Source organism: Leptosomus discolor, chromosome 3, assembly GCF_034619465.1.
Source record: "Leptosomus discolor isolate bLepDis1 chromosome 3, bLepDis1.hap2, whole genome shotgun sequence".
NCBI lineage: Eukaryota > Metazoa > Chordata > Aves > Leptosomiformes > Leptosomidae > Leptosomus > Leptosomus discolor.
In genome coordinates, this window is record NC_141393.1 from 25,647,038 (window position 1) to 25,661,790 (window position 14,753).

General features: G+C 41.8%; 1 protein-coding gene across 6 annotated transcripts; it reads right to left on the reverse strand.

Annotated features, from left to right (window-relative positions):
- Positions 1–3,974: 3,974 nt before the first annotated feature.
- Positions 3,975–13,674, reverse strand: CIPC (CLOCK interacting pacemaker). Of its 6 annotated transcripts, none has more exons than XM_086462599.1 (5): positions 13,640–13,674; positions 12,148–12,231; positions 10,500–10,674; positions 9,424–9,593; positions 3,975–5,642 (listed from the first exon to the last, which is right to left on the reverse strand). In XM_086462599.1, the coding sequence occupies exons 3-5, from the start codon at positions 10,564–10,566 to the stop codon at positions 4,764–4,766; spliced, it is 1,116 nt and encodes a 371-aa protein (XP_086318725.1). In that variant the 5' UTR covers positions 10,567–10,674; positions 12,148–12,231; positions 13,640–13,674; the 3' UTR covers positions 3,975–4,763. The 6 variants fall into 6 exon arrangements, with proteins under 6 accessions (XP_086318725.1, XP_086318726.1, XP_086318728.1 ...); XM_086462600.1 differs by having other exon boundaries at positions 12,148–12,238; positions 13,640–13,657; XM_086462602.1 differs by lacking the exon at positions 12,148–12,231.
- Between the last annotated feature and the right edge of the window lie 1,079 nt (positions 13,675–14,753).

Sequence of the window (14,753 nt, forward strand, 5' to 3'; positions counted from 1 at the left end):
CACCCAGATACAGCCAGGGTGCAAAACTGTGTAGGCAGGGACCCTGCATTTCTGTCCCAGGAATCAGGAGAATAAAAGCAGTAACAGTATGCTATGTTCAACCTAGTGGATGCCAGAAATTTTCCATGCCAGGGGATTCCTCAGCCCAAGCCTGTGGAGGGTACTGCTCCTTTCAGACTGTTTGTGTGCCATGAGAAGAAAAAACAAGACAGATGCAGTGCACTTGAAAGAACCAATTCACATTTTTGGCCTCAGTAAAATAAAGGTGAACAGCGTTGATATCCTGTAGATAGACTTTACCATGTAAAGAAAAAGCTGTCCAGAAGAGATACAGAAACCTGAAAAATTTCCTGCTTGAATTGTACCCATACCTTTTACAAATACAAAATTCACAAACACTGAATTTCCAGTCTCAGGGAATAAACTTACTTCAATTGATGGCACTACTTACACTTTGTGTAAAGTAACGAGATTCAAGCTATTGCCTTGTCTGGTGCCAAGTAAGAACTTTAACCAGAATCTCTTGTACCTTAAGACAGGATTTCATGCCACAAAGCTGCTAGATGTTCTGGGCATGTGTGCCTAGTTCTCAATATAAGAGTTATCTTTGAATAAAGAAAAAACCATGTAAAGACAGCTCCATTTTGAGAAACATGTTTCAGTAAAAAGCTGGTATACAGATTTAGCTGAAGAATGTTCTTCGAGAGAGAGTAAAATTTTTCACTCAAGTAATTCTTTCAGTAGCCAAGATCCTTACCACAATTAGGAACTTCTGCATACCCAGCTGACAGGATTAAGATGCAGTGTAGGAGTTCACCCTGCACAGACGGTGAGCATAATGTACAGTCATCACACAGAGATAACAGTTCAGAAATGGAAAAACTCTTCCAGGTTGTTCATGACAGTTCTATGGCAATGGTCACCCACAACAATGTATTTTTAGAGTTCTGTACAGCCCACTTTTACTTATGCTCCTCCCAGAGACTCTTTAATTCATACATACTATTAAAGCTCACATGACTCTCTTCAGAGAGCTACATCATAGTATCACTTTTGGATCTGCACTTTCCCACATGGGCAACATGCTGTTGTGGAGCTGTACGTAAAGCATGCTTTGGAACCAAGGACTTGCAGTTTAACAGCATTAAAATAACCCAAACTTTTCAAGTACATACTTTATTTCATTCCTATTTCACAGTCTGTTTCTGTAAAGTTTTAGCAAAAAGGTCATGTTCTCTAACAGAATTCTTAGGCTACTGTATTCAGAGCTGGCAACGGACTTTGAAAGTACAGAAAATGTTTCCATTCCAATTAGAGCAGTAGAATTTCAAAAATACATAGTAAAAGTAATCAAAAATACCAACATTTATTAAAACTTAATAGAAAAACAGCAGTCTGTCCTACCCATCAAGCTACCCACCCTGCTAGTTGTCAGCAGCAACTGAAGCCCCAGCAGGGATCTGATTTGACTTTTTGGACATGGACAGCTGTCTTCAGCTAACTTGTTAATACAAAGTCTTGCTGCTTCAAAGGTCAAAAAAAAAAAAAATCTTTAAGTTCATTGCTCACAGGTTTCCAATCAGAGAGGCTAATGTTTCTGCTCAAATCTACTGGACCACTTCCAGATCTCACCCAGAATCAGGACCTATCCTGGTCCTGATGTAGTCAACTAATTTTCTCAACCCAGTTCCAAGCTAACCTATTTTATTAAATTGCAGCCAAGAAAGGAAAACCCTTAGTGTTTAAAGGTTTATCAGGGCTTCCAGGAATAAAGGCAGCTAAGAGAAACTGAACAGAATGGTACTTGATGACATATCTATCACTAGAGGTCTTCAATATCCTGTTTTTTTAATAGATGTTGCGTCAAGATTTGGAGTTATCTAGGGATATGGTTCCTAAGGTGCCCCAGATTTACATATAATAGTTCCCAAGTGCATTTTTCTAGTTCAGCAAATACTATTTAAGTCTGGACTAATGCCCAGTAGGAGATTTCTAACCAGCTGCTGGACTTTATTCAGAGATTTATTGAATATATATTTATACAAATTACACCAGCTGAAAAGACCATCAGCTATAAGCACACCCGCTTTAGCCCACCCTCAGTGCTGTCAGGGGAAAAAAATACATGTGGTATTCTGTGGACTATGAGAGATTTCTATCAGCTAGAGTCTCCCTAAGTCAGAGGCTACTACCCTGTAAGGCAAATTTTTCCTTCCTTTTACTCTGTCAGAGCAGTGGAAATAGGATGGAGGTCACTGTGTAGACTCACTTTTTCTTGTGTCAAACAGCTAAGATCGGACTTTTTTTTCTGACTTCCTTTCATCTCTAGGTAGCCTAAGTCCATCATCTTGTTTTCTAGGACAATCACTTCCTAAAAATATATATATTCTGAACTTCAAATTCTCCTTTCTATTTGATGAGTAGAATAAGTATTTCAGGAAAAGTAGGAAAGAAACTATGCACTTGCTCACACCTCACCTCTAGGTCGATGGAACTGCCTCCTCTCCTTCCTGTAAGGAGCTCAGAAGAAACAAGTTTATCTTTTGGATTCTTTTACAAATGGCCTAAGGTACCATCACATCTATCCTGCCAAATGTCATTCGGTGCACATATCACAACTGATTCCAGAAAAGCTAATTGGACACATCCTACATTATTACACTGTACTATGCTGCCTTCTTGCCTTCCGGGTTTGCTGGCTGAGTTTCAATATTGCTGTGCAGCGAGTTATGAGACATCCTAGTATGCACAATTATAGCAGGTATATTTAAAAAAATACATGACAGAACACAGTCTAAAAGTACTTTTCTTTTAATCAATTCCCACACACTGCACTAGTATTCCACTAGTGGGCAGGACACCATTAAAGGCATGGCTACTAGTTTGCTACAGCTCCAATAGGGCAAATCTCTCAAAACTTCTCCCTAGGTCTATGGCTAGTACAAATATGACTTACATTTCTCCTCTTTGTGAGGCATGTACAGCATTTCTTTTCATCAGTGTAAAAAGGAGGAAACCCCTTACAAGAGAGAACCCCCTTACAATTTCTCTAATGCACATATTTGAGGAAGACTACAAAAACATTCTCTCTATAGCCTTCTGCAATATTGATTCCCAGAGGCATCACGGAATGAAAAGGACTAGTCACAAATTAGCAAGACATGCACTCTACTTTCGAGTTTCCTTTTTTAAGAATCTGAAACAGATGACAGAAGCAATCAAAGCATCAAAATACCCAGTCACCTAGATCACAGAGTTTTTTGAAACATTACCACACAGAAAGGAACATACCATAAACAATGCAGATACGTTAATGTTCTCAGACAAAGCCATTCTTAGATCTCTACACAGGCCACCTCTGAAAAAAAATGCTTCAGATGGGAGGGAGTGACATAGTTAAGTGTCTAGATGAACTGAAATGAAATAAATGTCTGTAGAACAGCTTCTGTAACATGACTACTGGGGATCTCTATCAGTAAGGCCTAATATCTTATGCACACAGTGGCATTAGCTGTATCTCAAGGCAAGCCGGCTAGGAATGACCTAAATTTATGTTGAGGCAAAATGGTTTTGTTTTGTTGTTGTTTTTGTTGTTGTTGTGGGGTTTGGGTTTTTTTTTTTTAAGTTCAAACTCAAGTAGATAAATTTTTTAGGGATGTTATCCAAGCTGACATCTCTCTTCCTCCCCACCCCCACCCTTCCTCCCTGCTCCACCCCCCATTTATCTGATTTCTTTAGATAAAATACAGAGGAAAGGGGGATGGGAGGACTTGTTTCATCACAGGCCATTATAGTCCTTTTTCTTTCACCTCTCCTTTTTTTTTTTAACACTTAGCAATCTGATCCAACAGAAAAAGGTTTAGGCTTGTAAACTAAGAGATACACATATCAAATAATATGCAACTAGTCTTGCCAAGTTAATTCTGATGAATTAATATTTTCCTTGTACTGTTTAAAAAAAAAAAGTCACTGCAGTCTTTAATAACAATTTTTAATCTGTAAGCTGACATGAAAATCCAAAGCCACTTGCCTTGTACACTTGTTAGCCATTAATAAATTTGGCTTTGGAACAAACACTTCCAGTGCAAGCCTTATGATTTTCACTCACCCAACTGCACAGATCAAAATCAAAAGTATACTCATCAAAACACATCATTTCACTTGGGTCCTAAGACACTCACCACTTTGACCAAAGACTGCAATGAATACAGGATGTTGCTTCAACACAAGCAGATCTCCACTAATTCAAACGTGTTAAAACCCCAAAGCAAGACTCTCTGCTACAATAAAGGACAGCAACCACCTAAAGATACCACCCCACCAACCTAAGTTTCCTTTCCTCACAGCAGCTCCCTTCATCTGCTTGCAACTGATGATGGCCCGACAGTCGGACCTGTTCTGCTGTAGCGTTGTCAGAACCGACTATCTGAAGGTGGGAATAGGAAGATACTTGCTTGCAGAACACTGCAAATGACTGTCTTTTCACTGCAAGAATGGAAACATGCCAGCAGAGCACATCCAAGCTTCTTGAGTCCAAGGAAGTACACAGAGTTAGCATGGAGCTTAAGGTCACACTGAAGTGCTAAGTGCCCATTCTGTCAAGACCTCACCATGCTGTTCCAGTCCCACAACTGGCTCTGAAGACAAGTTGTTAATGGCACGCCACTTCGCAAGTCTTGGACTCAGAAAATGCTCAAGTAAAAGCTTGAGACAGGACGTACGAGGCACAGAAGTAACTTGACCAACAGCTGTGTACCTTTTTACTACATGTTGGGATAAGTGGGGTCTTCAAGGTTGCTATCAGCTTTATCAGATCTTGTTAGAGATGCTTCTAGCTCTGCCCATGACTGTGGAGCATTGTTCTTTATTGCCTCTATGAAAAGCTGTGTTTGATGCTTCAGCCGGTCCAGCTCGGCCTGAGTCACCTGGTTCTGATGAATGAGCTCCTTGGTTTTTAAAGTGATCTCCAGCAATCCTGACCTGCGTAGCACAACGAGCGTATTCTGAAAGCGTCTGCACTTGCTTTGCTGTTGCAAGAGCAGCTCAGGGGTACTGCAAGTCTCTTCCGGTATCAATGGGGGGCTCCACACTGCTGACTGCATTGTAGTTTGTGCTGCGCTCTCGCTCTCATGAGGGCTGCGCTTTGTTGCCTGCAGAGTTCCAAAAGGTAAAAGGGGAGTCAGACCTGGCACTTTCTGAGTGTCACTGGAAACACGATGAAAACCAGGAAGAGCTGACAATTTTCCACTTGTCAACGGAGTTGCAGAACTTTCCTCGTTAGAATCCTGAGGGGTCTTAAAGCTAACTGGTAGGTGGACAAACGGACTAGGAGGCAAGCCTGTGCTCCTTGATACAGGAGAAGTCTCCATCTTGGGTGCTTCTGTGCAGAGTCGTTTATGGCAACTGGTTTCCTGACGTTCTTCTAGATCAAAGGAGTGATCCCTTTTGCAGGGCTGTGGTGCTATTTTGGGATAAGAATTCAGGATAGGCAGGTAATTAGTGGAGTCATTTCTCTTTTTCCCAACAGGGTGAGGGGTAACGGGAGGTGGGATTGATGGACGAAGAAACACTAGCTGTGGCTGAGCTGGAATCACTTCAAAGGACGGCTGAACAGTCCAGGATTGGAGCTGTGATGAACTCCCCTAAGAAGCACAAACAGGGAAAAAACGGAAGTCTTAAAACAACACTGTAGAATAGGATCAAAAAACCTTAAACGAAACAGGTGGACTGTGCCATTTCTCCATATTTGCTATACACTGTCCAATTAATACATTCTGAACAGTTTTCCATCAAACTCATCCTTCTCTTTCTCTGAAAACAGAGCATAGTCCTAGAATCAAAACTGTAATCCATAATCCTTTTACTATAGAAAACCAGTTACATTTAAAACCAATTCAATCTGAACTTACACATACTTTACTAAATGAAGATTATAGTGCATGTTTATATTATACAACACTCATGTAAACGTTCAACCCAGGCTTGGGGTCGAACAACAAGTATACAGGAAAGATGAAAAATAATTAAGCATTATGGTTATGAAATATTTTAAAAGAGTCAAAGACTGCACAGACATTTTAGGAATAATTCAGACTCCCTCTTTGTTGAAAGGCAGCAAATCTAATCTTGTCAATTCTATTCTTATAGCAAGCTTTTGAAATGGTTATTTAAAATAGACAACAGCTGTTCAGCAAGTCCTGCAATCTTAAGTACAATACACAGTTTCAACAAATTTAAAATCATGAAGCAGAAAAAATAAAAATGCTGAACATCAACGAATACAAGGGAAAAAGCCTGTTATAAGCCCAGAGCAGTTTAACTCCATACCTCTGGTGAAATACTGCACACGGATAAACCTTAAAAGCATTATATTTCAAGAAAAATGCCCAAGTTTTTACTCCTTCCCACAAGCCATATTCCGCAATATAAGGGAACACACCACTTTTTACAAGACATTACCTCTTCCTCCTCCAATACACTACTATGAATCTTCAGGAGATCTCCTGACCAAAAAGCATGTCTGCTTTTCTCCAAACATATGACATGGTCTGGTAAGAGATACTACTTCTTTCTGAAGCAAAACCTCACTTCTCAATGTATTTAAGTCATTACCACTACAATTATACTAATATAATACACTGTCAGCTGCTTTTCCAATTCTTTATGACTTGAAACACTCTGGCAGACCTGCTGAAGGCACAGTTTTTGGCTAGTTCAAATACATGTTATTATTTTTGATACTATACTGAGTCGCTGAAGTCCACTCCCTCAGTAAAGGACCTGAACTTGTCAAAAGCAGGCATTACCCACTGACTGGGACACCAAGACTTGCGAGATTAGAATCAACTACTTACTCTGACAGAGAATTTCTTTGGTTAAGTGGGCAAGATGCTTATAGAATAGGAGTACAGAACAACTACCTGTAAAAAAGTATTTACTACCTCATCACAGAAGAAAAGACAAACATATTCAAAAGAAAAAGATCTGCAACATTAGGAGTGAGTAGTATACAAATACCATGGCTATACACACAGAGGACAAAACATGCAGCTTTAAGGAGCAAGGTTTGGGGGTCAGAAGTTGTTGTTTACTGCACAATGGTACAGTGTCTAGCACAGCAGAGCCCTAAAATCACCGAGGCCAAAAGAGCTGTGGTAATTGTTTATCTTTTCCTATCTCTGTTATCTACTTTATCCTCCTTTCCACTCACATTGCATTCCGCTCTTGTTCTCCTACTCAAAAATCTCATTTTTAGTAGAGAAAGACACATTTATTTTACTAACTCTGGAAAGTGATGCATTTTTTTCAGGTTTGTTGGGTGGTTGTTTTGGGTTTTTTTGATTGGTTGGGGTTTTTTTTGGGGTGTGGGTTTTTGGTTGGTTTTTTTTTTTAATTAAAGCTAACATTCTGTATGTATCACTGTCACTTGTCTAAAAAGCCTTCATACGTATAAGGACTTTTAAAGACTTACAGAAACCTTGCCACAAGCAGCACTGTGTTTCAGAGAATTAATTCCTGCTTGATTTTTTTTTTTTTAGTAATATCATTGCTCACTGTTTACACTCTGAAATTGGGACAGCAGGTAACCATCACTGCACAGGATCACAGTACTTGTAATACAGAAGGACAATGCTGATTGAAACGGAAACTGGAACAAATAAACTGCAGTAAATGAACGCTGCCTTTTTTTTTTTTTTGGCCCAGTAAGCCCAGTTGAGTGCTGTGTTGAAAAGACCATTTTAAAAAGATGACCAGCGTGACCATCTGAGGTAACTAGGCACAATGGAAAGAGGCAGAAAGATTTCATTATTATTCTGACCCTAGACTTGTTGCTTTTGTTTATTGCAGTAAACATTTTTCAGTTTAACATTATTGTCCTTAACCATACATGATTAGACTTAGATGTTATGACACACTGCTCAAGAGAACTGAGTCTGGTAATTTTACCTACCTCCAACTCTACCTCCCCAAATTCCCTTTTTGCTACACTACCAGTTTTTTTATATATATATATATATATATATATAAAATATACTTTTACATATATAAGCTGCTACTCCTGTTTGCAATAAAACCTGGAATTTAATATTAGACTACCACTGCAATTCCTGTTTACATTTTAAGCTCTAAGCCAAAGGCTATCAACCTTTGGTGAACCTCGCCTACTCCCTACTACACAAAAACTTCAACATTTGTTTAGAGAGTATTTTGCCCACACATCTAGGAACACAACTAAAAAATAAAATTGTTTCAACGTAAACCACAATGTTCAGAGATCAGAACCATCTCCCCCACAAATGCATGATATGCCAAATACTAACAGAAACCCGTATCTGTGTTAGCATTGATACACAGTATTTGAACTTAATAGGTTTTGTTTGTCGTCCTAACAGATTCAGTAGAAAAAGAATCAGGATTTATACACTTTTTTCCCCCTTTTCTCACTGTATTCTCAGAAGTATTCTAACAAAAAATGCTGAAGAACTTTTGCTCTGCTCAGAAAACCTGAGTACAGAGCAAAAGGTCTAATATGGCAATACTTCGACCTTGGAGATCTCGTACCTTCTGTTACAACGTAGAAGTTAAAAGTCTCAAAGATGTCCTGGAGAAACAACACATAAGATACCGGAGGACATAAATAACTGTTTATGGAATGTAATTGTTGAAATATGAGCCATCACACACAATTAAGAGAAACAACAGCGAAAGTAAAAAGACTACAGCTAACTTCAGATATAGATTTATTTTCTTCATTTATAACATTCTCGATTTGTCTTTCCCATCACACATAAAGCACTTCCAGGACCTAAGAACTAGGAAACAAAACCCATCATCCTACTTTACCATCTTCATTGAATGAAATAGAAAATATCAGCTTTCAAAAGTAAAAACACTTGCTTTTTTAGTTTGATCTTTATATTTGCTATTTATATAACACTCTTAAAGATCTATATTTTGGGGATCTCTTTGAGACAAAGAGGGGAGATTTAGTTTAGATACAAAGAAGAAATTCTTCACTGTGAGGGTGGTGAGGCACTGGAACAGGTTGCCCAGAGAAGCTGTGGCTGCCCCCTCCCTGGCAGTGTTCAGGGCCAGGCTGGATGGGGCTTTGAGCAACCTGGTCTAGTGGAAGGTGTCCCTGTCCATGGCAGGGGGGTTGGAACTAGATGGTCTTTAACATCCCTTCCAAGCCCAACCATTCTATGATTCTATATAACAGAGCTTCTCCATTTCACATTTTTTCCATTGTCGTAATTCTAGCTGCCCCTCAAAAGAACAGGCCATCACAACAGAACTTTTCAGGTTACCAATTACTTTCTTGACTGCAACAACTTTGTAAAAATCTTTTCGAAAGAAAAAAATATTTAAAAAAATAATATTCAAGAACATGCAATATTTTTCAATATATCATTTCTTCCTTACCTGCTTAACTAACACATTTTTCATTACAACCATAGGAGAGAGTGCAGGAAAGGAGCTGCTTGTGGTCACTGGGCACTGCCAAGGCCCATCCTCTGCATTCCAACACAACGCATTCAGCACATCCTCCGAGTCAGTCTGCTCCATAGCACTCAGGCACTCTGAACTTCCATCTGCAAGACGCAGATTTCAGCTGTTAGTTGGTTCACATGCAGCATGCTTGCTACCTCCTTTCAGTTCTACTATTCTGCTCTCTTTCAACCAAGCCACAAAGACCAGTAAAGTTTAGTTCTGGAATACCAATCAAATTAGACCTGCTGTGACAGCTGTCAAATAGCCTTTAATAAAAGGCTTTATATTTCAGGCCAGTTCTTATGCAGATATTGTCTCTCAAAAAATCTGTTACTTTTTGTTCTTTCATATTTAATCTCCAAGGGACAGCGCACTATCATGAAGACTGCTCTAAAACCTGGTGCAGGGAAGAACTACAGGCTCCACATTGCCACAGCTGTAGTCTGTGCTGCAGGCGTTTTGTGTCTTGACATCTTCTATCTACAAACCCCAGAAGGCAAGTAGCTCTCACAAAAGCATTTTTTTTCTTTTAAATGCCAAGTTTTGTTGAGTATTAAAATGGCACACTGTCTACATTTCACTGTTGTTATAACAACTACTCTCTGGTTTATCAGGCTCTACTGACAACCTGATCAAATTGTAAGTGATATTAGATGGGATAATCCAACAGTTCATTCATTACTGCAAGGAACAAAAAGTAATTTTGCCATCCCCACTTCTAGACTATGAAATCTGAGATTCTTCTATGCACTTCTTTATTAGGCACATTTTAAATTCCTATGCCACTCAAAATCACAGGATGGACTTTATAACTACATAAAGCTCCACTCCAAAAAGTTTGATGGTAGGATGACTGTAGATGCAACCTGTCTTGCACACAAAGGCCCTCCCAGGTAATGAGGCACAAACTGTAAGGGGCTAGAATCAGACTGGTCAAACATCACCAATAAAAGCAAAGTCAGAACATGACAGCATTAAAAAAAAGGTAATGCAGTGGTTTTCTAAACCTGAATATCCAGAATCCTTGTCAGATTCAACTGCCGCCATGCTGAAGTGATGGCTCAAGCTCTTCATTTCCGTCACTTTGCCCAATAGTTCCTTGAGGGTCTCAATAGACAACTATTTTGTCTCCATGCTTCCATAGTGCTGCAGGCAGTTTTTAACAGCTTTTCCATTGAGGAACTACAAAAACAGTTAAGAAGAAAAAGGGACTTTCTCTGAATCTACAGAAAGTTCCACCAGTATAAGACAACAAAGGCGGCCATGTTTGTCCTTATGAAAATCTGATTACCAAAGGTTTGCTGTATCTGTTAAGCAATCTGTAGAATTCTATTAAACTCACAGCTTCACATTTGCTATGTTTATCACACATTCAGATTAGCAAAGACTTGCCAATAAAGCCACAGTTTATTCCCTGCAAAACTCTCTAAACCATGCATGTTTAATAACGCATTAGAGAGTAGAAAAGACACGTAACAATTCTTTGCATCAACTGACACTTTACTTTGTAGAATCTTCTGGACTGAAGTTTTGCATCTGCCTTAGGCTGATTTTTTTAACTTTCAGGCAAGTTTCCATGATTCAGTCTTTCAGTCTCCTGCACCAACTACAAGAGAGCAATATCACACTAAGCACAGCTATTGAGTCCTTTAGGGTAGATTAAAAGATGCCAAAAAACCTAAGGCATAGGAAACAAGAAATTAATTGAAGTAGAAATAGAGTACGGATATTTTACTTTTTTTAAGATTTCTTTATTTTTCACTACTATTGTGAATGCCATCAATGAATCAAAGGCATTTCAGAAGTACTGAAGTAACAGATGCAGTTGAAGGGGCAGAATGCACCTGTCTCATTCAACTCTTTCTTCAGTGGCTGAGCAAGTCAGAGTAGAGCAAAGGTCAGCCAATCTTACTGAATTACCTGAAGTAGAATCATTTTGTACTTAAAATTACTGAGTAAAGTACAGTGCAGATTCATCTGGACAGCACAGGGTATAAATAATTTCTAAGTCTCTTATGAATTCAATCAGACAAGGTAATAATTCCTTACCATACACGCAAAACTTGGCAAATAGGAATGTGATTTCATGATTTGCTAAAAATGTAATGCCCAATTCTACCCAGCAACTTGGGTAACCAAGGTAAAACAGCAGATACAAAGCATATGGTTGTGATCTGTAATTAAATCAATGCCCCTTTAAGTCAAGTGGGCTGGTTGCATATCTCTTTTTACACTGACAGTGAACTAACTGGAGACTTTCAGAACAGAAATATCTCAAATTATTCAAAGAATGAAACATAGATAAATAAAAAAAATTATTAGTCATGTCTCTCCACCCAAAAAAGGCAAAACATACTGAATGCTAAAGGCTACTCAAACATTTTTTTTTCCAATAATTAGAAGTTACTCAGGCCATACTTATCTTACAAGAACTTAGCCATCCCAGGGACTGAATCCCAAAACAAGCCAGCTGTGCTGGGTGAAGCCCACGAAACAAACACAGCTGAACCTGCAAAGCTGTGGTTTTGTTAATACAGTGTGTTTCATTCTTAAGAGTAAAGTAAGTAATCAGAGAAAAGAAAGTAAAGTAAGTGATCAGAGAACATGCTGGGGCTAAAGAAATCCATACTGCTAAAAGCGCAATACATACTATACCTGCAATGCACTCCTAGGGGAGACATGGCCTTAGAAATGCCCTCTTCTTCCCACACCCAGAATGAGAACACTGGAAGGCTGAAACTAAAAGCTATGAAAATCAGAAAAATGTATAGTTACATTACGGCCTCCCATACTATATACTTGTCACAACCTTCACCTGCTTCATGAGGGTAGGCCCGCTCTAGTAAGACAAAGCAAGGTTTCTGCTTCTCTTAAAGAAGGTAGCTGAGAGTTTGGCTAAAAGAAAAACAACAGGATGAAGTGCAGAAATTATGTCTAATATTATTTGTAAAAATTATTTTCCTACAAAGCAACATTTTGAAGTTGTGTCTCATGTTAGAGCTGGATAAATTACAAATACAGGAACTCAGGAGTCCACATCATAGTCAGGCCAGCAGTCCTGGCAGTATCCAGTGCAAGCTACTTCAAATGACATTGTAGCAGACATTTGGGAATAATCTACCCCGAAAGGCAAGTTTCTTCTTAAGGTCCTGACAACTGGTTGTCAGAATTCTGCTCCAAGATCTCGAGCTTTGGCACCTCCGGTAATGAATTCTGTACATTAGATAACAGTGCTGAGATAGTAGAGTGACTGTCTATATAACTACAAGAAAGACAGAATAATGGTCAGCATAAGATAATTTCCTCAGTAGCTATTTACACCATTTTTACATCTTCAGTCACACCTGCCGACCTGCTAATAGGTATGGAGCAAACATAACTACACAGGAGCAAACTAGATGCTACCACTGGAATGGAAGATAAGGTTTAAGATAAGGTTTAAGTCCTGAAGCACGCTTTCATTACTTAGCACTTTCCAAAACAAACGCATTTTTAAAGAAAGTGATACGTATTGATGCTAATCTCCAAAAAAGCAGAACTAGAAACAGAAGGAGGGCTAGAAATAAGTAAAATAAGAACACACCATCTGCTAGCCTTGCACCAAGGGAAGCTCTGGGAAGGGCTGGCACATCTTCTCTTCCCTTATGGAAAGAGCCAAAACAACAACAAAACCACAACCGAAAATAAACAAACCAGAAGCGCCGCTCTCTCGAGAGGCGCGCTGGGACCCCTCCTGCCCACCCGCGGGCCAGAGACGCCGCCCGCTCGCCCGCCCGCCCGGCAGGCAGGCAGGCAGGCAGGCAGGCAGGGGCTCCGCCACGCACCTGCGGGAAGCACCGGCCGCCAGCCCCGACGCCCAAGGCCCGCCCTCCCGCCACAGCGCCGAGAGCCGACCCCACCCGACCGCCCTCCCGGCGCTTCGCCCGCATGCCAGGCCCAGGCAGCTGGGAGCCCCGAAGCCCTGCCCGCCCGGGCGGGGTATCGTCGCAGCGGGCTCGGCGTCAGGAGAGGCCCCCGCGCAGCTGGGCCGAGCCGTTCGGCTTTTGGGCCCGAGCCACCACACGACGCGGTGAAGCAGGCCCCGGCGGTGGCCGGGAGCCCCCAGGCCCCGCAGCCGCCCCCCACCCCGCGCCGGGCCCCCCCTCACCTGGCTGCGGACCGCCACAGCTCGAACCCCGCCGGGCCGCGCATGCGCGACGCCCTACCATGGAGCACAAACCTCCCGCATCGCCTAGACAAGCCCACTCCGGAAGAGTTGCCCGCCAGGCTCGCTTTGGCGCACATGCGCACAGCGAAGCTGCCCGCGTCTGCCCGCCGAGCTCCGCGCTCGCTGCAGGCGGGGTGGTTGCAGCGCGCGTGCGTGGCGCGCGCGGCAGCGGCGGCGGGGCTGTCCGTGCTCGCGGCGCGCGAGGCGGCGGCTGGACGTGGTGTCGTGGTGGCCGGGGCCGGCGCCCCGCCCGGGGAGCGGAGGCGGGAGGAGAGGGGCCGCTGGGGGACCGCGGGGGCGGGCTCAGCCCAGCAGTCCTTACCGCAGGCTGTGGGGTGCCGCGGGGGTCGGTGTGAGGAGGGAGCGGGCAGCTCGGCATGGGCCGGCGGCCGTGGATGCACACAGGGCCCGTCAGGGAGAAGGACCCGCCAGCGTCTTGGTGTTAAAAGGCTTCTGGAGACCTATCCCACCACGACTATCAGGAACATGGCAGAAAGGAGCATCTTCACTGAAAAATGGTGTGGGTACCTTCTGTTGCCCTGCACCACATGGCTGAGCAAGTGTGTGAGGGCTTGAAGCTGTTTATTGCCCGGCCTGGGCTTCTGAGGGAATCAGGGTGATCGGAGCCAGGAGTCCGGGATGCTGGTGGGCTGCCTAAATACTGTGTAAAAGAGTACGATTCATCTCTACAAAGGAGTTTAGACTTTTAGAGAGCCTCTCTCGCTCCGAGAACGAGAGATGACAATGAAAACACAGCCACTGACAGCCACTTACAAAATGAGGAGAACAGCACCAAAGAGGTTCAAAAGCTTTGAACTTGTCTCAAAGAGGGAAAACATGGCAAAAGGAGGAGCTGTCATGAGTAAAGGATACCCTTATTCTTCTATGTGGTTGTTAAATACAAGATAGTGAAAGAAATATGTGGATTTGCTTTCCATGAACTGCATATAAACCAAGGGCAAATAAGTAAGAGGAAGTGAATCCTCTGTTCCCTGAATACAACTAGAATAGCTGTTCTTGTTCTGAGAACTGCATAAACACTACCAGCAGCCAG

Excerpts from the sequence above, each read along its gene's own strand:
- CIPC (XM_086462602.1), bottom strand. The coding sequence starts at position 10,566 with ATGAAGAGCTTGAGCCATCACTTCAGCATGGCGGCAGTTGAATCTGAC. Across the intron at positions 9,594-10,499 it reads CAAGGATTCTGGATATTCAG|ATGGAAGTTCAGAGTGCCTG; the intron begins GTTTAGAAAACC and ends TGCGTCTTGCAG. Across the intron at positions 5,643-9,423 it reads AAAATGTGTTAGTTAAGCAG|GGGAGTTCATCACAGCTCCA; the intron begins GTAAGGAAGAAA and ends TGTGCTTCTTAG.